A 25,188-nucleotide genomic window follows, 5' to 3' on the forward strand; every position below is an offset into this window, starting at 1 on the left:
GGAGTTTTAAGTTCATAAATCCTGCCTAACCTTCTATGTATATTTCCATTTCCTGCTTTTTTATTTATGATTTCCAGTGTCGACAGCATTTGCCGTGCAAGTGTGGATGCCACCGCAGCCAAACCCAAACGTGCTTGCCACGCTCAGTTAGTGTACGTGTTTCAATGAGGAATATGAACACTTGCCATTTTAGCCTTCCATCATCTAAACTGCTGTTAGTTTTGGAATATTTCAGATGGCTGCTCCTCGAGGCGTTTCTGTAATGCACACAAGAGATTCTGCAGGTGCTTGAAATCCAGAGCAATGCACGCAAAAATGCAGGAGGAATTTAGCAGGTCAGGAGAGGAATAAAAGAGTCGGCATTTCGGGCCAAGACCCTTCGTGAGAACCTTCCTGCATTTTGTGCATGTTACTCTGCAATGTACAGATAGTGTCATCTAGCAATTGTGAGCCTATGTGACTTTACGCGATACTCCAGTGCACATACCAATACAGCATCCGGACTTGTGGCCCCATATCTTTCTGGCTCCCAGGAGTAACTTCCCCCAGGAGAAAGCCTCTCCCCTTTCCGATGTAACTTCAGTCCCACTGTGTGTCGATCCACTGTCTGTAGTATTTTCTGTGCTTCTTCATATCCCATCTCATCAAAGTAAATAGTTGCACTTACGATTTGGTCACCTAGACAGAAGAGCATAAGAACTTGTATTTATACGAGTACAGTCCATCACAGGTAAAGCCCTCCCGACCATTGAGCACATCTACACGAAACGCTGCGGCAGAAAAGCAGCGTCCATCATCAGAGATCCTCACCACCTCTGCACTCTAGTTGAACCTTCATTGATCTTCTTTGCTGAGTATGCCCACAGGACAATGAATCTCGGGGTTGTAGGTGGTGACATGTACATACACTGATAACAACATTTACTTTGAATTTTGCCTGCATCGCCACCTGATAAGTTGCAGAGAGTTGTAAAATTAGTCAGCTGCATCATAGGTTCTAGTGTTTGTAGTATCCAGGAGATCTTCAAGGAGCGGTGTCTCAAAAAGGTGGTGTCCACCACCCAGGGCATGCTGTCTTCTCACTGTTACCATCAGGGAGGAGGTACAGAAACCTGAAGGCACACACTCAACGATTCAGGAACAGCTTTTTCCCCTCTGCCATCAGGGAGGAGGTACAGGAGCCTGAAGACACACACTCAGTGATTCAGGAACAGCTTCTTCCCCTCTGCCATCAGGGAGGAGGTACAGGAGCCTGAAGGCACACACTCAGCGATTCAGGAACAGCTCCTTCCCCTCTGCCATCAGGGAGGAGGTACAGAAACCTGAAGGCACACACTCAACGATTCAGGAACAGCTTCTTCCCCTCTGCCATCAGGGAGGAGGTACAGGAGCCTGAAGATGCTCACTCAGCGATTCAGGAACAGCTTCTTCCCCTCTGCCATCAGGGAGGAGGTACAGAAACCTGAAGGCACACACTCAACGATTCAGGAACAGCTTCTTCCCCTCTGCCATCAGATTTATCCGATTTCTAAACGGACATTGAACCCATGAACACTACCTCACCACTTTTATTTCTGTTTTTGCACTACTTATTTAACTGTTTAACATATAGTCTAGTAAATACTTACTGCAATTTGCGTTTTTTTCTCTATTATTACAGAGTACTGCTGCTGCAAAAGTCAACAAATCCCATGACATATGGTGGTGATTTGATTCTGATTTTTAGTTCCTTTTAGTTCTGTCATTTTGAGGGTTTTGACCTCACAGAGCTTAAGGTACATTATTGACCTAATTGGGAGTCGATAGGAGTCAAGGAGAGTAGATAATGGGCAGGAAGGGCTTGTGTTTATAAGGATCTGTTAATGCTACAAACTATTCACTACGTAGAAGAAGGATTGAAAATTCATGTATTCACATTTGATGACACTGCCTAAAGGATGGCATACTATAAGCAGTATAAAAAAAAGATTAAAAATTGAAAACTAATCAAAAAGGTTTTTTAATCTCTTCCAAGAGCGTGGGAGGGCGGGTTGGTGTTGTTCTTTAAATGGGTTCCATAGTGTTTCTTTGTTTCATGTCCGATGTGGGGAAGACGCATCCCAGGGTTGCATGCTACATACATACTTTGACAATAAATGTACTTTGAATTTTTGGATGGGAGGGGTATGGAGGGCTTTGGTCTGGGTGCAGGTCGATGGGACTAGGCAGAATGATAGTTTGGCATGGACTAGATGGGCGGAAGGGCCAGATTCTGCGCGGTAGTGTCTGATGACTCTATGACCATACCTTCTTTCATCACTCCGCTCTTCCCAGCTGGCGAATTCTCCATCACGTCCTTGATGAAGATCCCATCGTCACTACCACTTATGGTGAACCCGTGTGCAGCAGCTCCCGACCAGTTCGGGAGCAAGACATCCAAATCATCATCTTTCTTAGCCATCTGCAGAAACAAGACGTCACAAAGTATCAGTTAACTACTCGTGCGCTGCGGAGAGAAGCCCTGACCGGAAAGTTACAGTCGGCACCAGGCACAAGAGATTCTGCAGATGCTGGAAATCCAGAGTAACACACACAAGATGCTGGAGGAACTCAACGGGTCGGGCAGCATCTATGGAGAGGAATAAACAGGTCAACGATTTGGGCCGAGACCCTTCATCAAGACTGGAGAGGAAGGAATTAGAATAAGACTGTGGGGAGAGGGGAAGCTGGCAGGTGATAGGTGAGACCAGGTGAGGGGGAAGGTGCATTTAGGCAGAGGCAAGTTCTCAGGAAGGACCTATAGCTGTGGTAGCAGGACTGGAGAAATGCATGGTTGAAATGTCAGTGACTAGCAGAGAGCGAGCTGAGAGAGAGGGTCTCAATGAAATCCCATGAAGATTAATGTCATTTGACTGAACATATTGACCGTCAAACAAAACAGCCTTCCTCCAGATAATACTGGGCCCACAAAACAGACATCGCACAGAGTACACAAATTAAAATACTACCAAAAATAAGCTGATAAAATATCATTCAAAGGGCATGTATGGTGCACCACAGGTAAACAGTGAACAGCTTGCTCTCCGAGTGATGAGAGCTTGGAGGTGCCAGGGTACTCATTAGTCTCACCGCCTGAGGAGACAGGTTCAATTGTTGAGACCAAACACCAGGACAGGGAAGAAATGGGACCTCAGTGACTTTGTGTTGGTGCCGGACAGGGTGCTCGGAGTACCCCCTGGGATTTTAATGCACAACAGTCTCCAGAGTTTACAGAGAATGGTGCAAAGAGCGGCACCCGGTGAGCAGCAGTTACATGAGCAAAGACGCCTTGTTAAGGAGAGAGGTCAGCGAAGAATGTCCAGACTGGCTCAAGATGACTGGAAGGCGACAGTTCCTCAAATAGGCACACGTTATAACGGTGTGCAACAAAGCATCTCTGAATGCACAGCACAACAAACCTGGAAGTGGATGGGCTATAGGAATTGGAAGGCCACAAACATGCACTAAGTAGCTGCTTCATTAGGTTGAGGAGGTACCTCATAAGATAGGCACTGAGTGCAGATGCTGCCTGGCCCTCGATCGTACAAGAGAACATCTGGAGAATCTTACCTCTCATCATATACTGGCCAGCTCAGTCTTCTAATATACAGAAACAAACTCCAACAAATTCAGAGTGGATCAAACTACAGACACATTTATCATTTCACTTGCAAGGGAAGTTCAATCTCCACGCAAGTGTTTGGAAAATAGCTTCAATCTCATGACTCATGCAAATCACTTCTGATGTTTTACAGAGAACAATAATTAGGTTGCTCAATTTTATAATGTTCCATAAGACCATAAGATATATGTGCAGGATATTTGGCCCATCAAGTCTGCTCTGCTATTTCATCAAGGCTGAACCATTTTTCCTCTCAACCCCAATCCTATACCCTTTCATGCCTGACCAATCAAGAATCTATCAACCTCTGCCTTAAATATACATAAAGACTTGGTGTCCAGAGCAGCTAGTGGCAAAGAGTTCCACTGATCCACCATTCACTGGCTAAAGAAATTCCTTCTCCTCATCTCCGTTCTAAAAGGAGGCCTCTCTATTCTGAGGCTGTGTCCTCTGGTCTTAGACTCTCCCACCACAGGGAACATCCTCTCCATATCTATCAAGAGATTGCAGCATTCAATAGGTTTCAATGAGGTCACCCCCCCCCCCAACATTGTTCCAAATTCCAGTGAATACAGGTCCAGAGTCATCAAATGCTCCCCGTACAACAAGCCATTCAATCCTGGAATTCTTATTCTGCCAGTTGTTCTTTAGAAGCTGAGTCCTGTTACTCTGTTGTCAAAGCACCCCTCCCACTATAAAATACACAACTCGTGTCATTAAAAAAAAGCACCACTTCCTATCATAAAACACACAGACTTGGCATACCTCCCATCCAAACCAGTAAAGCACTCCGGGATTTCATAGGTTCCATTTTGTTACATTGCATTTTACAAAAGTTACGCATTCATAAAGGCTTCAGGATTACAGATATATTCCCATATTCTGCTGCCTGCCTCATTGTTCAACAAGGAAAGGTGTCAGGTGATTTGAAAAATGAAAAGCAATACAAATTAAACAGTGCACTTTTAAAGAGAGCACAAAAGCAGAGAGACCTTGCTGAGTTTGTGCTTAAAACTTGCAGCAGGCCACCAGAATACTCCATGAAGCCTGTCGAGGATATTTGGCTTGTAAACAGAAACCGTGTGTTAAAGTAAAACAATAATTCAACTGCAGTTAAAATTCTAGCCAAGAGAATCAAGCGTGAGCCAGCTCCAGCGTGGACACTATAGTCTCACCAGCATCAAGTATATCTTCAGAAGGCAATGCCTCAAAGAAGGCGCCATCCATCATTAAAGACCCCCACCTACTATCAGCAGGGAGGAGGTACAGGGGCCTTAAGTCACACACTCAACGATTCAGGAACGGCTTGTCCCCTTTGCCATGGGATTTTGGAGCGAACAATGAACCAACCCATGAATGCTACCTATAATTTTTGTTCCCTCTTTGCACTACTTCAATTTATATTTTATATACATTCCTTGTTGTAATTTATAGTTTTCTTGTGTATTGCACAGTACTGCTGCCACAACAACAAATCTCACTACATACGCCAGTGATATTAATTTTGATGGTTATGCCTCCAAAACCATTCAAAAGTTTCTACAGATATACCTTGGAGAGTATTCGAACTGGCCGCATCACCGTTTGGTATTGGGGGTGGGGTTGGGGTGGGGGTCGTTACTAGCAGGATCAAAGTAAGCTGCAGGGAGTTCCATCTCAGGCACCAGCCTCCGTCGTATCCAGGACATCTTCAAGGAGCGGCGCCTCAGAAAGGCAGCGTCCATCATTAAGGACCCCCATCACCCAGGACATGCCCTCTTCTCAAGCATCCATCATTAAGGACCTCCCACCACCCGGGCGGGACCTGTCCTCTTCTCATTGCTACCATCAGGGAGGAGGTACAGGAGCCTGAAGACACACACTCAACGATTCAGGAACAGCTTCTTCCCCTCTACCATCAGGGAGGAGGTACAGGAGCCTGAATACACACACTCAACGATTCAGGAACAGCTTCTTCCCCTCTGCCATCAGGGAGGAGGTACAGGAGCCTGAAGGCACACACTCAACGATTCAGGAACAGCTTCTTCCCCTCTGCCATCTGATTTCTAAATGGACATTGAACCTCTGAGTACTACCTCACTATTTTTTTATTTCTATTTTTGTACTACTTATTTAACTTAACTATTTAATATAAATATGTAATTCACAATTTTTTTCCCTATTATTATGTATTGCATTGTACTACTACTGCAAAGTTAAATTTCATCACATACACTGATGATATTAAACCTGATGCTGACAATTAGGGTGTATTGTTACACGGAGATAACTTGGACGCACTGGCTCATTTGATGGATACTTTCCCATTAAAAATGCGTCATCTATAACTTGTCCCAGTGGCTGCGGACAAGAATAAGCCCATGGGGTGACCGAAGGACAAGCTTGTGTCGATCGGTGATTACCACCTCTGGCAGGGTGTTCTAAGCAAACGACTGTGTAAGAAACCACGCCATACCTTTCTCCAATGGCATTGAAATTATGCCTCTGATAGTAGCCATTTTCCTTCCAGTCTCCAATTAATCTATGCCTCTTATCATCTGGTACACCTCTAACACATCATATGAGGAGCGTCTGATGGCTCTGGGCCTTTACTCACTGGAATTCAGAAGAGTGAGAGGTGACCCTCATTGAGGCCTATCAAATGTTGAAAGGCCTCAATAGAGTGGGTGTGGAGAGGATGTTTCCTACGTTGGGGGAGTCCAAATCCAGAGGACACAGCCTCAAAACGGAGATGAGGAGGAATTTCTTTAGCCAGGGGGTCATGAATCTGTGGAATTCGTTGCCACAGGCGACGGTGGAGGCCAAGTTATTGCGTATGTTTAAGGCAGAGGCTGGTGAATCCTTGACTGAAGGGGTACGGGGAGAAGGCAGGAGATTAGGGCTGAGAGGGAAAATGGACCAGCCATGATGAGAGGTGACCCCGTTGAAACCGACCGGTCTCCCAACCTGGGATGAACGGGTGGAGCAGACTCTATGGGCCAAATGGCCTAATTCTGCTCCTATATCTGACGGTCTCTCATCCTCCTTCACTCCAAAGGGGGAAAAAAGACTCTAGTTCACTCAACCTATCCTCAAGACACGCTCTCTTGTCATAAACACGAACTCCTAAGCAGAGTAAAAACGGTTGCACAAAAGTTAGCAAAAAATGCACATGAGTATCAAGCATAGTGATTGAGTAAAGCAATCCTGAAAAGCTAAGGCCTAATTCCACCTTTGTAATTTAAATTACCCTTTGTAATTTTCCTCACATTTTAAACGAAAGCTTTTCTCAAGGACCAGCCTTTTTCGCCAGATTCATTTATTGTTCACCCTCCCCGTGCCTCGTGGGTGGTAACTTGGTTAGCATCTGTTTTTAAAAGGCTGAGGTGCTGGCTGGACGCTCAACCCAGCACAGAGGGACGGCGTGCAAGGTTCCCGTCCTGGGACTGCTCGCCTCGAAGTCCAGTGCAGGCGCCACTACACCACCGGCTGGCTAACGGTACATTCATTCGCATTAGGGATTGTCTATGGTGTGGTGTGTTGAGCTCGGAGGATAGGGAAGGGGAGGAGGACTGGGGGAGGTAATGGGTAGATGAGAGGGAGAAACGGGTATAGGGAATGGTGAAGGGGGAAATTATCAGAAGCTTGAGATATCGATGTTTATGCCATAAGAACCTAAGAAATAGTCGGCCATCTGGCCTGTCGAGCCTGCTCCGACAGCTGATCTGGCCATGGACTCATCTCCACCCACCTGCCTTTTCCCCACAAACCTTAATTCCCTGACAATGCTAAAATCTATCCAACCTTGTCTTAAATATATTTACTGAGGCAGCCTCCACTGCTTCCCTGGGCAGAGAATTCCACAGATTCCCCACTCTCTGGGAAAAGCAGTTCCTCCTCATCTCCGTCCTCAATCTACTCCCTCGAATCTTGAGGCTACGTCCCCTAGTTCTAGTCTCACCTCCCAGTGGAAACAACTTTCATGCCTCTGTCTTATCTATCCCTTTCATAATGTCTTGTGTTTCTGTAAGATCTCCCCTCATCCTGCTGAGTTCCAGCGAGTACAGCCATAGTGCAGCCCCCTCAAGTCGAACCTCCACCGGGTTGGTGGGGGGGGGGGGGCTACCCAGGCGGAATACAAGGTCTTGCTCCTCCAACCTGTTCATGGCCTCGTAGCGGCGGTAGAGGAGACCGTGGACTGACCCGTCGGAACGGGAACGGGAAGTAGAACTGAAATGGGTGGCCACGGGGTGGGGGGGGGGGGGGGTTGTCCTGCTTTTAATGGCTGATGTGCAGATGCTCTCTATGATGGCAGCGTAGAATTGCACCAGGACTCTCTGGGGAAGATGGGATTTTACCAACTGCTGCAAGAAAGTATCACCACCTCCTGAGCCCTTGTGTTGATGAAGGAGATATGGTCCTTCCAGGTGAGGTCCTGAAAAATAATGGTTCCTAGGAACCTGGATTTGAAACGTTGCCACTGGTAGAGTCAATGTGCAGAGTCACTTCATTTGGCAGGATTTTACATTACTACATGTGCTAGAATCGATTTTTAAATATGCTTTTAATAAAGCATTAGTTCAATTAACACCAGACTACAATGGTAGCTCTTACCAACACACAATTTTCTAACTCATAGTTTTCATGACATGCGATGTCTGCCTCCGCCTACTGGCAGAAAAGCAGTATAGCAGTTACATAACAGCCATTTCCTTTCTCATTGGCTAAGCATCAGCACATGACGCACGTGGCTGTGACCGTGCATCTTTTAATTGGTCCTTTGCTTATCTCAGGAATTGGCCTTGTCTTATCTTAACCCTTCTAAAGGACCCTTTCTCAGCCCTGAAGAAGGGTCTCAGCCGGAAACGTCGACTCCTTTCCCTTCCTTCTCTTTCACGGCCTTCTGTCCTCTCCTATCAGATCCCCCCCTTTCTCCAGCCCTTTATTGCTATCACCAACCAACTTCCAGCTCTTTAATAAGAGCATAAGAACATAAGCAATAGGAGCAGGAGTCGGCCATTGGCCCATCTGCCTGCCCCATCGTTCAATAAGATCATGGCTCATCTGTTCGTAAACTCAGCTCCATCTACCTGCCTTTTCCCCATAACCCTTAATTCCCCTACTATGTAAAAATCTATCTAACTGTTTCTTAAATATATTTAGTGAGGAAACCTAAGCTGCTTCCCCGGGCAGAGAATTCCACAGATTCACCACTCTCTGGGAAAAACAGTTTCTCCTCATCTCCATCCTAAATCTTCTCCCTTGAATCTTGAGGCAATGTCCCCTAGTTCTAGTCTCACCTACCAGTGGAAACAACTTTCCTACTTCTATCTTATCTATCCTTTTCAAAATTTTGTATGTTTCTGTAAGATCCCCTCTCATTCTTCTGAACTTCCAGAGAGCACAGTCCCAGGCGACTCAATCTCTCCTTCATCCCTGGAATCAACCTGGTGAACCTCCTCTGCACCGCCTCCAAAGCCAGTATATCCTTCCTCGAGTACGGAGACCAGAACTGCACAGAGTACTCCAGGTGCTGCACAGTTGCAGCATAACCTCCCTGCTCTTCAATTCAATCCCTCTAGCAAAGAAGACCAAAATTCTGTTTGCCTTCTTAATAACCTGTTGTACCTGCACGCCAACTTTTTGCGGTTCATGAACAAGCACTCCCAAGTCCCTCTGCACAACAGCATGCTGCAATCTTTCACCGTTTAAATAATAACCTGCTCTTCTATTATTCCTTCCAAAGAGGATGATCTCACATTTACCAACATTGTATTCCTTGGCCCACTCACTCAACCTATATCTTTGCTTCAGCCCTCCCTTTCTCCTGCTAAGTTCCTCCGGCATTTTGTGGTGTGTTGCTCTGGATTTCCAGCATCGGCAGATCTTCTCGTGATTGAGACTATGCAAAGATCACCATCTTGTCTTTGTCTTTCCCTGAGGCTTCGTACGTTCTGCATCTGCCCCCCTTGTCTAAACTACAAGCTAAACGGCTGTGAGGTAACAAGCTTCCAATTATTCACGGGCTCCTAAAAGAACCTGGTTGGGTCCGGCAAAATTTCGGGAGAATTGCCGAAACTCCCCAGGCAGCGAGGGCAGAGAGGTCAAAAGGCACAAAACTGGGAACCGTTTCGGTAAAGCTGTGCAATTAAATCGTGACAGCACTGGGGCGGTTCTACCACACCAGCACACCGGGCTGTCCCCCAATAGGCATTTAGACCATAAGGCATAGGAGCAGAATTAGGCCATTCAGCCCATCGAGTCTGCCTGACCCCAGATCCCACTCAACCCCGTACACCTGTCTCCTTTGTCCTATCCTTTGATGCCCCGACCAATCAGGAAACATTCAACTCCCACCTTAAATACACCCACGGACCTGCCCTCCACCGCAGTCTGTGGCAGAGCGTTCCGCAGATTCACCGCTCTCTGGCTGAAGAAATTCCTCCTTACCCCTGCTCTAAATAGTCGCCCCTCAATTTTGAGGCCGGGCCCTCTAGTTCCGGATACCCCCACCCTCTCCACATCCACCCTACCTAGTCCTTTCAACATTTGGTAAGTTTCAATGAGATCCAGCAGCCAGGTGGGTTTTAAATCACGGTTTGGTCGTAATTATGGAGAAGACACTTTCTGTTAAATTTCTGGTTATTTATTTAAATAACTGGATTTAAATTCCCTACCTCCATAACTGAACTTCACCACGTCTCAAGATCACTCTTCTGTCGAAGGCTTGGGTCTCACTTTGAGGTATAGATAGATATGTACTCTACTGATCCCAGAGGAGATTATTGTAATGTCACAGTCGCGTTACAAATGCACCGGTATACGAATATTAGAAGAGAAGTAAGAGAGAATTAAAAATAAGTTCCCTCAGACAGTCTAACAGGAGGGGGGGGGGGGGCGGGGTCATCACTTCCCTGGCTGTAGGTCGGCTCATTATCGAGCCCGACGGCCGAGGGTAGGAATGACCTCGTATATCCCTCTTTGGAGCAGCGCAGTTGTCTCAGTCTGTCACTGAAAGTGTTCCTCCGTTCAGCCAAGGTGGCGTGCAGAGGGTGAGAAACATTGTCCAGAATCGCCGGGGTTTTCCGTCGGGTCCTTTGTTCCACCACAGGCTCCAGTGTGTCCAGTTTGACTCCTGTAACAGAGCCAGGCCTTTCCAATCAGTTTATCGAGCCTGTTGGCATCACCCGTGTTGATGCCATTGCCCCAGCTCACCACCCCATAGGAGATTGTACTGGTGACAACAGACCGGTAGAACGTGTGAGGGAGAGGCCTGCACACTCCAAAGGGCCTCAGTCTCCTCAGGTTTAGAGAAAGATCTTATTAACACAGCCTGGCAGCCTGGTGGTGAGCACGATGATCTACAGTACCGGCGACCCGGGTTCGATTCCCGCCGCTGCCTGCGAGGAGTTTGAACATTCTCTCCCCGTGACCGCGTGGGTTTCCTCCGGGTGCTCCGGTTTCCTCCCACAGCCCAAAAACGTACCGGTTGGTAGGTTAATGGGTCATTGTAAGTTGTCCTGTGATTAGGCTAGGGTTAAATCGGGGGTCGCCGGGCGCTGTGGCTCGAAGGGCTGGCAGGGCCTAATACACGCGGTTTCTCAATAAATAAACAAACAGGGCACAGTCCGTCAAATAGGCCCTGAAAAACGTAATGAGGGAGGATATGGCAGAATGAGAGAGGACAATGGTGTTAGATTTGGAGGATTTTGTGAAGATCATATCCATAGCTTTCATATTCCTGCTACAGGCAGACCAGGGTTCAGAAGGTCAGAGGTCACCACTGCCCAGTGGAGCGTAACTACTGAATACCCAAAGTCCTAGATAGAGCGGACAGAGAGAGGATGTTTCCAATAACGGGGAGAGTCTAGGATCAGCAGGCACAGCCTCAGAACAGAAATACCTCCCTAATGCGAGGAATTTCTTCAGCCAGGGGGCGGGGAATCCGCAGAACTCGTTGCCACAGGCCAATGTAGAGGCCAGGACATTGGGTATATTTAAAATGGAGGCTGATAGCCAGGGTGACGAAGATTATGGGGAGAAGGCAGGGGGATCAAGAGGGAAAGTAGATGGAATGGTGGAGCAGACTCGATGGGCTGAATAGCCTAATTCTGCTCCTCTGTCTTATGGCGAAGTGGTTTTTGGACAACTCAACCAACACGATTGGCCTCTAACTGTCCTTAAGTATTTTAAACCATATAGGTTTTAGTTCAAAATCATACTGACACGAGCACGTTGCACGAGATTGTTGCTTTTGTAGTCGTGCAAGACCGTTCAAGGCACATCGGTGTTAATGAAATATGCAATGATTTCAGAGCGACTTGTTCACAAATCCACTTCTGCGCCATACAACCAAAGGGAGAGAGCACGTACCTTTGTGTGATTTCTTCGTCACTTAAAGAAGGAAACAAAATGGCTGCCTCTCCTTCGGCTGGGAATTCAGATCTCTTACTTCACTTGTGCTCACTGCAGGCTCGCGGTGCTGGAACAGAAACAGCAAATGGTGAAACTCAGCAAAGTCCCAAGGCTGGAGAGCTTGGCAGATGCTGGGAACCCCAGCCACGTGCGCACGGCGCTGGAGGAGCTCAGCGGGCCGGGAGGCCTCTAGGAAACATAAGAGTATGCAGTCGTCGTTTCGGGCCGAGGCCCTTCGGCAGGACTGGAGAGGAAAGCTTCTTGATCAGTCAGGGCAGCGAAGATTGTGGGGAGAAGGTTGTTGGGGGGGGGGGGGGGGACGCTCGCTCTCCAGTTCTGCTAAAGGGTTTCCGGGTGAAACGTCGACTGTACTTTTTTCCACAGACGCTGCCTGGCCTGCTGAGTTCCTCCAGCACTTTGAGTTCAAAAGCTCTGTGTCTGTACTCGCTGGAGTTTAGAGGAAGGGGAGGAGGGGTGTCTCATTGAAGCCCATCAAGTATTGACAGGTCCAGATAAAGTGAATGAGGAGAGGATGTTTCCTATGGGGGGGGGGGGGCGGGGAAGTCTAGAACAGAGGGCACTGCCTCAGAACGGAAGGACGTCCCTTTAGAATGGAGATGAGGAGGAATTTCTTCAGCCAGAGGGTGGGGAATCTGTGGCATGCATCGCCACAGGCGGCTACACAGGCCAAGTCGTAGGGTACATTTAAAGCGGTTCTTGATCAGTGACGGAGAAGGCAGGAGAATGGGGCTGAGCAGGATAATAAATCAGCCCTGATGGAATGGCGGAGCAGACACGATGGGCCGAATGGCCTAATCTGCCCCTGTATCTTATGATCTTCCAGTCATAAAGCTTAAACTCCACTTCAGCTATTAACTTAGTTACTGAGTGAGCATTAAGCCCAGTTAGAAACTCCGATGGGTACAACGAACTCCCCAGTTAGCCTTTCAACACGAGGGTCAAATCATCTCTAAAGTAATGTTAGGGTTAGTTTTACTTATCATAACGTACAGTGAAATATGTTACTTGTACCAACGACCAACACAGTCCGAGAACGTGGTGGGTGGGGCATCGTCACATATTCTGGCTCCGATGCAGCTTGCCCACACCTCACAGGACTGTGTAAAAGCCTTGAACGTACATATAGTGGGGGGGGGGGGCTGAGGCTTTTGCACAGCATTGCATTTGTCAATGTGGAGGGGAGAGCACCTTTGTGTAGCCGGTAACAGCAAAGGATGCTGGGAACGGCGGAGGGGGGAGCGCCCGCGGGAGGGGTGCGGACACACCCGGCCCCGAGACACCGGGCAAGGTCAGTTACTTCCGAGCCATTGATCACTACAGAACGTCTCTCCGGTGCTTCCCGCTCCCTTTCCCCTTTCCCCAGCCCTGATCCCCCTCTCTCCCTGCCCCCTTCCCACTCTCAGACCACAGTAGAGACCCAGATCAGAATCAGGTTTATCGTCGTTCGCGGACGTCATGAAATTTGGTTTTTTTTTTGTGGCAGCAGTACTGTGCAATTCATAAAATTACTACAGTACTGTGCAAAAGTCTTAGACATTCTGTGTGTGTGTGTGTGTGTGTGTGTGTGTGTTTGGCACAGGACTGTACGTTTTCAGGGCCTACTCCCCGCTGAACTTCTTTCTGACAGACGTCCCTGTCGGAAAGGAGAAAACTCGGGGGGCAGAATTCCGAGCGAGGCTCTCCGAGCGGCAGGGTGCCCAAAATCCTTGCCCGCTGAACCAAAAACGCATCCCCCCTCCCCCCAACGGCTGGAACGCGTCCAGCGCGCGCAGAAGAACCGCCCCCAGCAATCCCACTTTGAGGGGGAAAGAACTCCTTGCTGGTTTGAGACATAAAAGGCTGTGTTTTGACAGCTGCGGAGGAAGCATGGCTTACAGAGAGCTGAACCACAGATGATTCAGTGACTCTTTCATAAATCACAGCAGGCCCGGGCCAGTCTCATTGATGAAACAGCTTTAATCTGATGAAAACATCCACCAAGAGATAAGGCAATCTTTAAACAACTTGTTGGGAGTTTACAATCTCCCACCCTGATATACATAAAACAATCCGTGTGTTTATTTATTGAGATAGAGGCTCTCGATTTAACCCGAGCCTAATCACGGGACACTGAACAATTGGCAGCTTTGGTCTGCGGGAGGAACCCCTCGCGGTCACGGGGAGAACATGCAAACTCCTTACGGGCAGCGGCGGGAATCGAACCCCGGTCGCCGGCACTCTAAACCGGTGTGCTAACCGCTACCCCACCTTGCCACGCCCAGGGCCGGGGAGCGCAACTTTAAAGTGTGGGGTGGGGTTGGGGGATGTCAGAGGCAGTTTTGTTTTCAATCGCAGAGTGAGGAGGGTGTGTGGAACGTCCTGCCACGGGTGGGGATAGAGGCAGGTACACCGGGGTCTTAGGTAGGTGCATGAAAGGCAGAAGGTGGGGCGCTACATCGGAGGGAAGGGGGGGGATCGATCCGAGCGCAGGTTAAAAAAGAAAATTGGCACAAAATCAAGAGCTGTAGCCTCACTCGGCCCCGTTCAAATGACTCTTCGCACCCCCTGTCCAGTGCGGAGGAATCCTGGCGTTCAGTGGTAAAACTGCCCACTCGTTATCGGGGTGAGGAGGAGGCATCTCTTCTGTCAGAGGGTTGAGAATCTGTGGAATTCATTGCCAAGTCATCGGGTAGATTTAAAACGGAGGTCGACAGGTTCTCGATTAGTCAGGGCGTCAAAAGTTACGGGGAGGAGGCAGGAGAGTGGGTTTGAGAGGGATAATAAATCAGCCATGGTGGGATGGCAGAGCAGACTCGATGGGCTGAATGGCCTAAATCTGCTCCTGTGTCTTATGGCCTTATCTACAAGGAGGCTTGCATACATCCCTTGTCATGTTTTGCTTGTCAGCTCGCTGGGGGAAGTGACGGGAAAAAAAGCAAGAATTCAGCAGCGAAAGCTTCTCTCCTGCGCACAAGCCAGCTCTGCAGAGCTGGCTCGCGGCCCCCAGGAATTACTCGCCATTCCCACTCTTGCCCGGACAGGACATGTAACGCGCCCGGGGCGGACAGGGAAAGCTCACTGCGGACGCTACCCGGCCAGCAAGCTGGCTTTTCCCGAAAGCGCCTAAGGGCTATCGGATACAAGAACCCAGCGCCCCCTTCAAAGTTCCTTCCCCTGAGGAAGTTCACCTGATCGACCGTTTTAGTCGGTCCTCCCCCACCCCCTCCATCTCTTACCCCCATTGTTGTACTGTAAACACTTTAAACCACTTTCTGTAAATTCGTGCTGAGATTTATGTATTTATACGCATTTTATTCCCTATCTGGACTCCTTAATTTTACTTTTCATATAGTTCTTTACAGTTGTGGAATGTTGTTTCTCAACGCCCTGACCAACACACGGCAGCAAATTCCTAATACATACAGAAGGTACGGTGTAGCAGGCAGAAAGCTGAATAAATCACGGTGGAGTCCTCAGTCAGGCAGGTATGGCCCCACCGACTGCAGGCCAGGGTATTTATTTTTGTTTTGAAAGCTTGCAGCAGGTAGGAGCGGCCGCCTGATACACCTAGTTACCTCTGTTTGTTTCACTGGTGAGTCAAGAGAGAAGGGTTCGTCGCCGAAACCACAGACTGAAACACCCAGGCAACAGCGGCGCCCAGCAAGTCCCGACCCCCAGCCACGGGACAATTTCCCAACAACCGGGACGTCGTCGGACTGCGGGAGGAAACCCTCGCGGTCATGGGGAGAGCGTGCAAACCCCTCACGGGCAGCGGCGGGACCCTGAACCTGGGTCGCCGGCGCTGTAGAGCGTCGCGCTCGCCGCTCGGCCCCCATGACGCTTTCGGATACCGGGCCAACGGCACAGCAACCTCCCGGCACACAACCTTTCTAATTCCTCGGCTCTTAAGAGACTTGGAAAAGCCCCAGAAGGGTGTGATAAGAGGCTAACATCAAATAAAGGCCATTTATTAAACAGCGGTCGCTTGCTCGGTCTTGTCCGATTCCCTGACTGCCTTTGTTTGTGAAACCCACTACAAAGCGCATTCCAGCAGCGTGACTGAAGCATTGAAGAGCTTTAGCTTATCTGAACGGATCATTAAAACTGCAGCAGCTGTAAAGGGCTGTTCCCCTCCGTAATCTTGCGATGCCTCTCCGTACAACATGGGCGGCAACCGCGAGGTAGTATAACACCTTATATAACGATCTTAGTCAGGCCCCACTTGGAGTACTGTGCTCAGTTCTGGTCGCCTCACTACAGGAAGGATGTGGAAACCATAGAAAGGGTGCAGAGGAGATTTACAAGGATGTTGCCCGGATTGGGGAGCATACCTTATGAGAATAGATTGAGTGAACTCGGCCTTTTCTCCTTGGAGCGACGGAGGATGAGAGGTGACCTGATAGAGGTGTACAAGATGATGAGAGGCATTGATCGTGTGGATAGTCAGAGGCTTTTTCCCAGGGCTGAAATGGTTGCCACAAGAGGACACAGGTTTAAGGTGCTGGGGAGTAGGTACAGAGGAGATGTCAGGGGTAAGTTTTTTACTCAGAGAGTGGTGAATGCGTGGAATGGGCTGCAGGCAACGGTGGTGGAGGTGGATACGATAGGGACTTTTAAGAGACTCCTGGATAGGTACATGGAGCTTAGAAAAATAGAGGGCTATGCAGTAAGGAAATCCTAGACAGTTTCGAGAGTAGGTTACATGGTCAGCATAACCTCCTGGGCCGAAGGGCCTGTGGTGTGCTGGAGATTTCTATGTTCTATGTTAATATACAAAAGATTCAGAGAAGTGTCGGGCCAGCAGAAAAGTCACTGGCTGCAGACCACCATCGCTGCGGGAGCTGCACGTGTCCCAGACCGTTCCGGGCACGAACAAGAAGAAATCACAGCAGACACTCCCCACCCTGAGTCGTGCACAGAACGCCGGAGTTGCTCGGCGGGCCGGGCAGCATCTACGGAGAAGAGTCAACAGACGGCGTTTCAGGACTCAGCCTGAAGCATCGGCGGTTTCCCCTTATCCGTAGACGCTGCCCGGCCCGCTACGCTCCTCCAGCGTTTTGTGTGTGTGTGTTGCTCTGGATTTGCTGCGTCCACAGAACCTCTTCTGGCTGTGGCGCCATCTTTGAAGATTCTTCTGGCAGAGGGTTCATCTGATCAACCGTTCCAGTTAGACCCCCCCCCACCCTCCTCTATTACCCCTCAATTACCCCCAATTACTGCACTGGGCTGCAAACACTTCCAACCATTTAAAAATGTCGTTTACATTGCAAGTTCACGCTTACGGACTTCTGCGTATTGTATCCAATATCTGTATTTCAACCTCAGACTTATTTTCAGACGATTCTCAGTTCACTGTAGTTGTTGGGGGTCTCAGCATTGTGTTTCGTGTCCGACGCACCACGGCTAATTTGTGTAAACGTGTACAGCCAGTAATCCGTGGCAAGTACCCCGCTTGCTTTCACACGCTCCAATGCCAGAAGGCCACAGCATTTCCCGCCGGCCAGCCACTCCACTCCCCAGGCCCGTCCCAACGTGACAGGAGGTCCGTCGCCTCCTCTGATGGAACTGAAGCAGCGGCGTTTCGAGAGCCTCCAACCATGAACAATGGTTTCTCAAACCTCCGGTAACTTCTCACCCCTTCCTTTTATTCCCCACCCCCCACTCTGGCTCCCCTTTGACCTCTCCTCCTCAGCTGCCCATCCCAGGTCCTCCCTCCAATCAGATTCCTTCTTCTTCAGCCCGTTTACCTTTTCCACCAATCGCCTCCCAGCTTCCCCACCAACCCACCTTTCCTCTCGCCCGGTCTCACTCCTCGCCTTCTAGTTTGTACATCTTCCCCCCACACCCCCTCCTTCTTATTCTGGCCTCTCCCCCCCTTCCTTCTCTGTCCTGGTGAAGGGTCTCGGCAAGAAAAGTCAACAGTTTATTCATTTCCACGGATGCTGCCTGACCTGCCGAGTTCCTCCAGCGTTTTGTGTCTGGATTCGTGGCAGGGCGCGGCCCGGTAGCGTCGGAGTTAGCACGACACCTCACGGTGCCCCTAGTGACCAGGGTTCAATTCCCGCCGCTGCCCAAGGGGAGTCTGTACGCTCCCCGCCCACCCCCGTCCTCAGGGGTTTCGTCCGGGCTCTCTAGTTCTCTCCCACAGTCCAAAGACCAAACCGGTCGGTGGGCGAATCGGTCATCGCAATTGTTCAGTGATTTTTTAAAATTCATTTGTGAGCGTCGCCAGCATTTATTGCCTGTCCCTGGTTGCCCTTGAGGAGGTGGTGATGAGCTGCCTTCTCGAACCGCTGCAGCCCCTGGGGTGTAGGTTCACCCCCAGTGCTGTTAGGGAGGGGATTCCATGATTCTGACCCAGCGACAATGAAGGAACGTGATATGTTTCCGAGCCAGGATGGGGAGTGACTCGGAGGGGGATTTCCAAGTGGGGGTGTTCCCAGGTATCTGCTGTTGGTGGTGGTCGACGGTCTGGGAGGGGCTGCCTCAGGAACGTCGGCCTGTTGTCACAGTGCATCTTGTAGATAGTACGCACTGTGGCAACTGTCCGTCCATGGGTTAGGCTAGGGTTAAATTGGGGGATTGCTGGGCTAGGGTTAGGAAGGGCCTGTATGCCAATAGAGTCATAGAGAAGTACAGCACAGAAACCAGCCCTTCAGCCCATCTAGTCCATGTTGAACCACTGAAGCTGTCTGGTCCCATCGACCTGCACCGGGACCCTAACCACCCACATACCTATCCAAATATTAGTTAAGTAAATACCCACACTCTGTATGTACACAGCTGTTTAATAAAACAGCTTATCGGATGAATCATTTTACCACACCCTTTCAAGGCATTTCCAAGTCTTAACAATGGATGTGAAATCTGAACTGGGGTGAAGAGGGAGACGAATAACTTTCCCTCTCTCTCTCTCTCCTCGAGGGACCTATCGTGAGTTTGGATCGCCGGGCGAGATAAACCCGCGCTATTGTGTAAAGTGGGCGTAGGCACTGTGCACACGGGGAATGGCCACCGCCCACAAGGAAAACACGGGTTGCTCAATGTCAGGAGGAAAACCACCGCTCGCCAGCCGAGGCCGAGCAGAACAGAAATGTGGAAGATAGGCCAGTGCCAACACGAAGCACAGAGACGGGTGATCGGCGCCTCGCCGTGACTAACCAGCCCTTCCGACACCAATACGGAGGCGAAAAAAGCTCCCTCGATCAAATTCCGTGTACCGCAGACAGCCTTCTGTCTGGCTGCACCACCGTCTGGTATGGGGGGCAGGGGCTACTGCACAGAATCGAAACTCTGTCAGCTCCAACACGGGCAGCAGCTTCTGCAGTCCAAGATATCTCAAGGAGCGATGCCTCTGAAAGGTGGCGTCCATCATTAAGGACCCCCACCACCCAGGATATGCCCTCTTCTCACTGCTACCATCAGGGAGGAGGTACAGGAGCCTGAAGACACACACTCAACGATTCAGGAACAGCTTCTTCCCCTCTGCCATCAGGGAGGAGGTACAGGAGCCTGAAGACACACACTCAGTGATTCAGGAACAGCTTCTTCCCCTCTGCCATCAGGGAGGGGGTACAGGAGCCTGAAGACACACACTCAGTGATTCAGGAACAGCTTCTTCCCCTCTGCCATCAGGGAGGAGGTACAGGAGCCTGAAGGCACACACTCAGCGATTCAGGAACAGCTTCTTCCCCTCTGCCATCAGGGAGGAGGTACAGGAGCCTGAAGACACACACTCAGCGATTCAGGAACAGCTTCTTCCCCTCTGTCATCAGGGAGGGGGTACAGGAGCCTGAAGACACACACTCAACGATTCAGGAACAGCTTCTTCCCCTCTGCCATCCAATTTCTGAACGGACATTGAACCCACAAACACTATCTCACTACTTTTTTAAAAGTGTATGCTTTGCTCGATATATACTTGCTGTAATTCAGTTTTTTTCTACATTTATCACGGATTGCGCTGCCCAGCTGCTGCAAAGCTGACAAACTTCACGCTGCCGCCAGAGATATGACGCCTGATTCTCTTGCCCATGAGACACTTGAATTACTCGTAAACACCGAGAGACTCTGTGGACGCTGGAAATCCAGAGCAGCTCCGCAGGTCGGGCAGCGTCTGTGCGGATCCCTGCCTCTGCAGCCCTTTGCCTTTTCCACCTATCACCTCCCAGCTTGTACTTCCACCCCTTTAATTCTGTCTTCTGGCCCCTTCCTCTCCAGTCCTGATGAAGGGCCCCGGCCCGAAATGTTCCCCTCCATAGACGCTGCCCGACCTGCTGAGTACCTCCAGCATTTTGTGTGCTTTGCTCGATAATTACTCACAGAACTTCTGACCAGCAACCAAGCCAATGCTTTTTAAATGCAAGAGGTTTAATTTGCCGGGGTTTGATCCAAAATCAAAGTAAATGCACTTTCAAAGAATGCGACTGTTCCAGATACGTGTAAAATCTTCTCATCTAGCAACTGGGAGCCGGCGATCAGGATCGAGGCTCTCTGACCTGCCTCCTTTCCTAGAACCCGTGACTCCTCCACCTTAGGCCAGAGATCAGAGATTAGTTACTAGCGAAGTATGGTAGATCGAGCCTGGGAAAGTACGGCACAGAAACAGGCCCTTTGGCCCATCTAGTCCATGCTAACACTGCCCACTCCTGGTGGCCTACGCCTGGACCACACCCCCCCACCCCCGTCCACCTACCTACCCAAACTTGTCTTAAAGGTTGAAATCGACCCCACATGCTGTATCTCTAAATTTTAAAAAATGCGTTTTACTTTATATCACTTTGAACTCGTTTCCATGATCAGAAGCTGGATGCACCGCCACAAGAAACAGTAATCACACGCTTGAAACGCCAAGGGTTTAAAGGTAGGAATTGTGAATAAAACTCTCCAATTAGAGAAGGAGAGGACAAGCAGATTTATTTCTGTACTTACGGAAGACTGGGCCACGCAGCAATCCCCCGATTTAACCCCGGCCCAATCGCGGGACAGTTCACAGTGACCAACTACCCTACCGACCGACCGGTCTGCGGACTGTGGGAGGAGACCTGTGCGATCACGGGGAACAAGGTACTGCCTCCTCCCAGGCAGGGGCGGGTATTGAACCCGGGCCTCCTGCAGTGTAAACCGCCGTGCTACGCTACCGGGCCGGGACCGGCCTTGGCGGACAGCAGAGTGCGAGCACACACACAGTGAGATAAAAATTGCACCAGGATCCCGGGAAATCAGATCCTGCGATACACGGGAGAGAGGGAAAACCGGGAACGCGGGGCGTTACAGCACAGTACAGGCCCTTCGGCCCACAATGTTCTGCTAGCCTTCCCTCCTACGCAGCTCACCCTTTTCTCTATTATCTATGTGCCTATCAAAGAGTTTCTTAAATGCCCCTGATATTTGCCTCTACCACTACCCCGGTAGGGTGTTCCACACACCCACCACTCTCTGTGTAGAGAACTGACCCCCCCCCCCCCCAACACACACACCTTAAAATGACGCCATTTCCATCCTTGTTTAAACACTAAGGCTGTCCACGAGACTCAGGCCTCTTATCATCTTGTACACCTCCACCAGGTCACCTCTCCAAAAGATACAGGAGGAAAATCAGACCATTCGGCCCATCGGGTATGCTCCCCCCCGCTCTGAAGACGGAAGTCCGAGCTCGCTCAGCCCATCCAGAGGGCCAAGACACGCCCTCTAGTCCGGACAGTCTCCTCTCTAAAGCTACCACGTTCCTCCTACACTGAGACGGACAGAACTGAAGCAAAAGATTTTCCCTCTCTCGGTTTGACCTGGAGGTACAGCACCCTAGACCCTGTGGTTTCAGAGGGAACGGCCCTGCTCTCGACATCATCCAGGCTGTCTGGAGACGCAGAAGGCAAGCGAGGCAGCCAAAGTCTGCGGAGGGTCTGTGGCGAGATCTCCAAGATGCTTGGAACAAGCTTTCATAAAACTGCACGACAGTGTGAAGTTTATCATTCACATCACCACGTTCCACCCTGAGATCCATTTTCCTCAGCAAAGCTATCGAACACCAACAGGACCAATGAACAACGAACTGTGCAAAAGCAGAGATAGATAAATCGCAATAAATGCTTTTCATAGTCAGTTCTTAGATGTTTAGAAATCTTTCATTTTACTATTTTTGAAAGCTTCTTCGCTTCATGGAGCAACACGCACAGAATGCCAAAAGAACTCAGCAGGCCAGGCAGCATCCGTGGAGATGAATAAACAGTCGACATTTCGGGCCGAGACCCTCCTGACGACGGAAGGGGGGAGACGCCGGAATAAAAAGGTGGGGGAGAGGGGACGGGGACTAGCTGGAAGGTGATGGGAGAGAGGAAGGAGCCTGACAGGAGAGGAGAGTGGATCAGGGGACACCGGGGGAAGCCATAAGCGGGTGAGAAGAGGTAAAAGGTCAGAGTGGGGAATGGGGGGGGGGGGGGGAAATTTGATTACCGGAAGGAGAAATCAACATTCATGCCATCAGGTTGGAGGCTACCCAAATTCAGATATACGGTGTCAATCTACAGTAAACTTTTTACACGAGCGTAAGATTTTTGCACAGTACTGTTAACGCTGCCTCTCTTCCCACAGTCATTTCAAGCACTCTGTTTTTATCTCAGATTTCCAGCATCTGCAAGGGTTTTTTTCACCCCCCCCCCCCCCCCAATAAAACATTCAACAGCCCTTTTCAGTCAGAGAATAAAGTAGATAGCACAGGTATATTTGAAACAAAAATGGGGGAATAGATGGGGCAAGAGAGAAAAAGATCGACACCAGTGGGGAAGAGATGGACAACTTTGTTTTTCCCACTTGGACATCCAAGCATACAGCGCTATGCATCATTTGCGTCAAAGACAAACAGTCTGAGGGTTGCTCTGAGGGCAGCCGGCAAGTGTTGCAGAGTTTCTGACGCTCACCGACCCCAACCCGCGCGTCTTTGGACCGTGGGAGGAAACCGGAGGCCCAGGCGGTCACGGGGAGAGGGTACAAACTCGTTACGGGCAGAGGCGGGAACTGGACCCCAGTCCAAAGCATTACACTAACACCCTGGCCACCACGCTAAGGAGAAACGCCAGCAGGTGCAAAGATACGGAGGAAGATTCCACAACGAGAGAGACGATGAATATCGAAAGCCGGAAGAGCAGATACTGTCTTATGACCAGAAGGTACAAGTTAACAAAAAAATCTAGCTTTGTTGAAGAGTCCCGCAGATTTCTACAGAAGTACCGTGGAGAGTGTTCTGACCGGCTGCGTCACCGTCTGGCGCCCAGGCTCCAGCGGGAACAAAAGCCGCAGAGGCCCGTAGACTTAGCCAGCTCCGTCATAGGCCCTGGCCTCCTGAGGACCCCTTCACAAGCTGCTGCCTCGAGAGGGTGGTGGTGTAACGTAAACAGCTGGGAGATACAGGAGCAAAGCAACCAAGACGCTCTCTGGGGGAAGAGAGCTGCTCGACCCAATATGACACGGCATTGTCGACGCTAGAGGTCAAAGGGCAATTCTACAGTTACGGTGCTTCCTGCCAATTACATACAATCTTCACATCTCCCCTTTCGCACCCATGCCCCAGACACCCAAAAATGAATGCCAATCCGCTTCCCAATTACCCGCCGGCCACAGCTCTTAGCAGCTTACTGACCAGCGCTGCACCTTAAATTTAACCTACAGTCCACCTTCAGGTCTGAAGGTCAGTTACTACGGTCAGTTACCATCTGTTACTACGCTTAATCCCAGAATATGCCCCGATAGGCGGCGTCCATCATTAAGGACCCCCACCAGCCAGCACGTGCCCTCTTCTCATTGCTACCATCAGGGGGGAGGTACAGGAGCCTGAAGGCACACACTCAGCGATTCAGGAACAGCTTCTTCCCCTCTGCCATCAGGGAGGAGGTACAGGAGCCTGAAGACACACACTCAGTGATTCAGGAACAGCTTCTTCCCCTCTGCCATCAGGGAGGGGGTACAGGAGACTGAAGACATACACTCAACGATTCAGGAACAGCTTCTTCCCCTCTGCCATCAGGGAGGAGGTACAGGAGCCTGAAGACACACACTCAATGATTCAGGAACAGCTTCTTCCCCTCTGCCATTAGCAAGGAGGTACAGGAGCCTGAAGACACACACTCAGCGATTCAGGAACAGCTTCTTTCCCTCTGCCATCAGGGAGGGGGTACAGGAGCCTGAAGACACACACTCAACGATTCAGGAACAGCTTCTTCCCCTCTGCCATCAGGGAGGGGGTACAGGAGCCTGAAGACACACACTCAGCGATTCAGGAACAGCTTCTTCCCCTCTGCCATCAGGGAGGAGGTACAGGAGCCTGAAGACACACACTCAACGATTCAGGAACAGCTTCATCCCCTCTGCCATCAGGGAGGAGGTACAGGAGCCTGAAGACACACACTCAACGATTCAGGAACGGCTTCTTCCCCTCTGCCATCAGGGAGGGGGTACAGGAGCCTGAAGACACACACTCAATGATTCAGGAACAGCTTCTTCCCCTCTGCCATCAGGGAGGAGGTACAGAAGCCTGAAGAGACACACTCAACGATTCAGGAACAGCTTCTTCCCCTCTGCCATCAGGGAGGAGGTACAGGAGCCTGAAGACACACACTCAGCGATTCAGGGACAGTCTCTTCCCTTCCGCCATCCGATTTCTGAACAGTCCACCCAACTATTTTATTTTGCTGTCTATCTTTATTTAATTTTTTTGGATATTTCCTGTTGTAATTTACAGTGACGTTTACCCCTTGTGCTGTCCTGCTGCCGCACAGCGGCACATTTCACGGCCCACAGTACATCAGTGACAATAAACCCGAGTCCAAACAAGCTCTTGTTTACAAAGCATCCAGCAGTTCATCAGAGAAGCGCATGGGATCTATCGTAATTGGTTTTAGGAACTCATTATTTTGATTAAGCTCGTGTGCCCTAGAAAATTGCCCACATTAGCTTCTCTTCGGGGTAACACAGAGGCCAGCTGTCAAAACAGTGATCGCAATTCTATTCTGCAACGGTCACAAGGACAACAGCAGGCTCAGTCGGATAATATCATCTTTGTTCGCTCTGAATGCTCTGGGATTAATTGGTTTCTTTCCCCCTCTCGAAACAGGAAACGGACTGCCCAGAAACGAGGTTTCGACACTTGGCACCCAGTACTC

The 25,188-nt window shown here is 49.9% G+C and overlaps 1 protein-coding gene across 1 annotated transcript in view; it reads right to left on the reverse strand.

Moving 5' to 3' along the window:
• The window catches only part of ahnak (AHNAK nucleoprotein), an 83,570-nt gene that overhangs the window by 24,196 nt on the left and 34,186 nt on the right, over window positions 1-25,188 (reverse strand). The window contains exons 2-4 of the mRNA XM_059955138.1: window positions 11,993-12,101; window positions 2,287-2,440; window positions 488-678 (exon numbers count right to left, since the gene is read on the reverse strand). Of these exons, the coding sequence (XP_059811121.1) occupies window positions 488-678; window positions 2,287-2,440 (345 nt within the window). The 5' untranslated portion in view covers window positions 11,993-12,101. The remainder of the gene's footprint in view (window positions 1-487; window positions 679-2,286; window positions 2,441-11,992; window positions 12,102-25,188) is intronic.

Source organism: Hypanus sabinus, chromosome 31 (assembly GCF_030144855.1).
Source record: "Hypanus sabinus isolate sHypSab1 chromosome 31, sHypSab1.hap1, whole genome shotgun sequence".
NCBI lineage: Eukaryota > Metazoa > Chordata > Chondrichthyes > Myliobatiformes > Dasyatidae > Hypanus > Hypanus sabinus.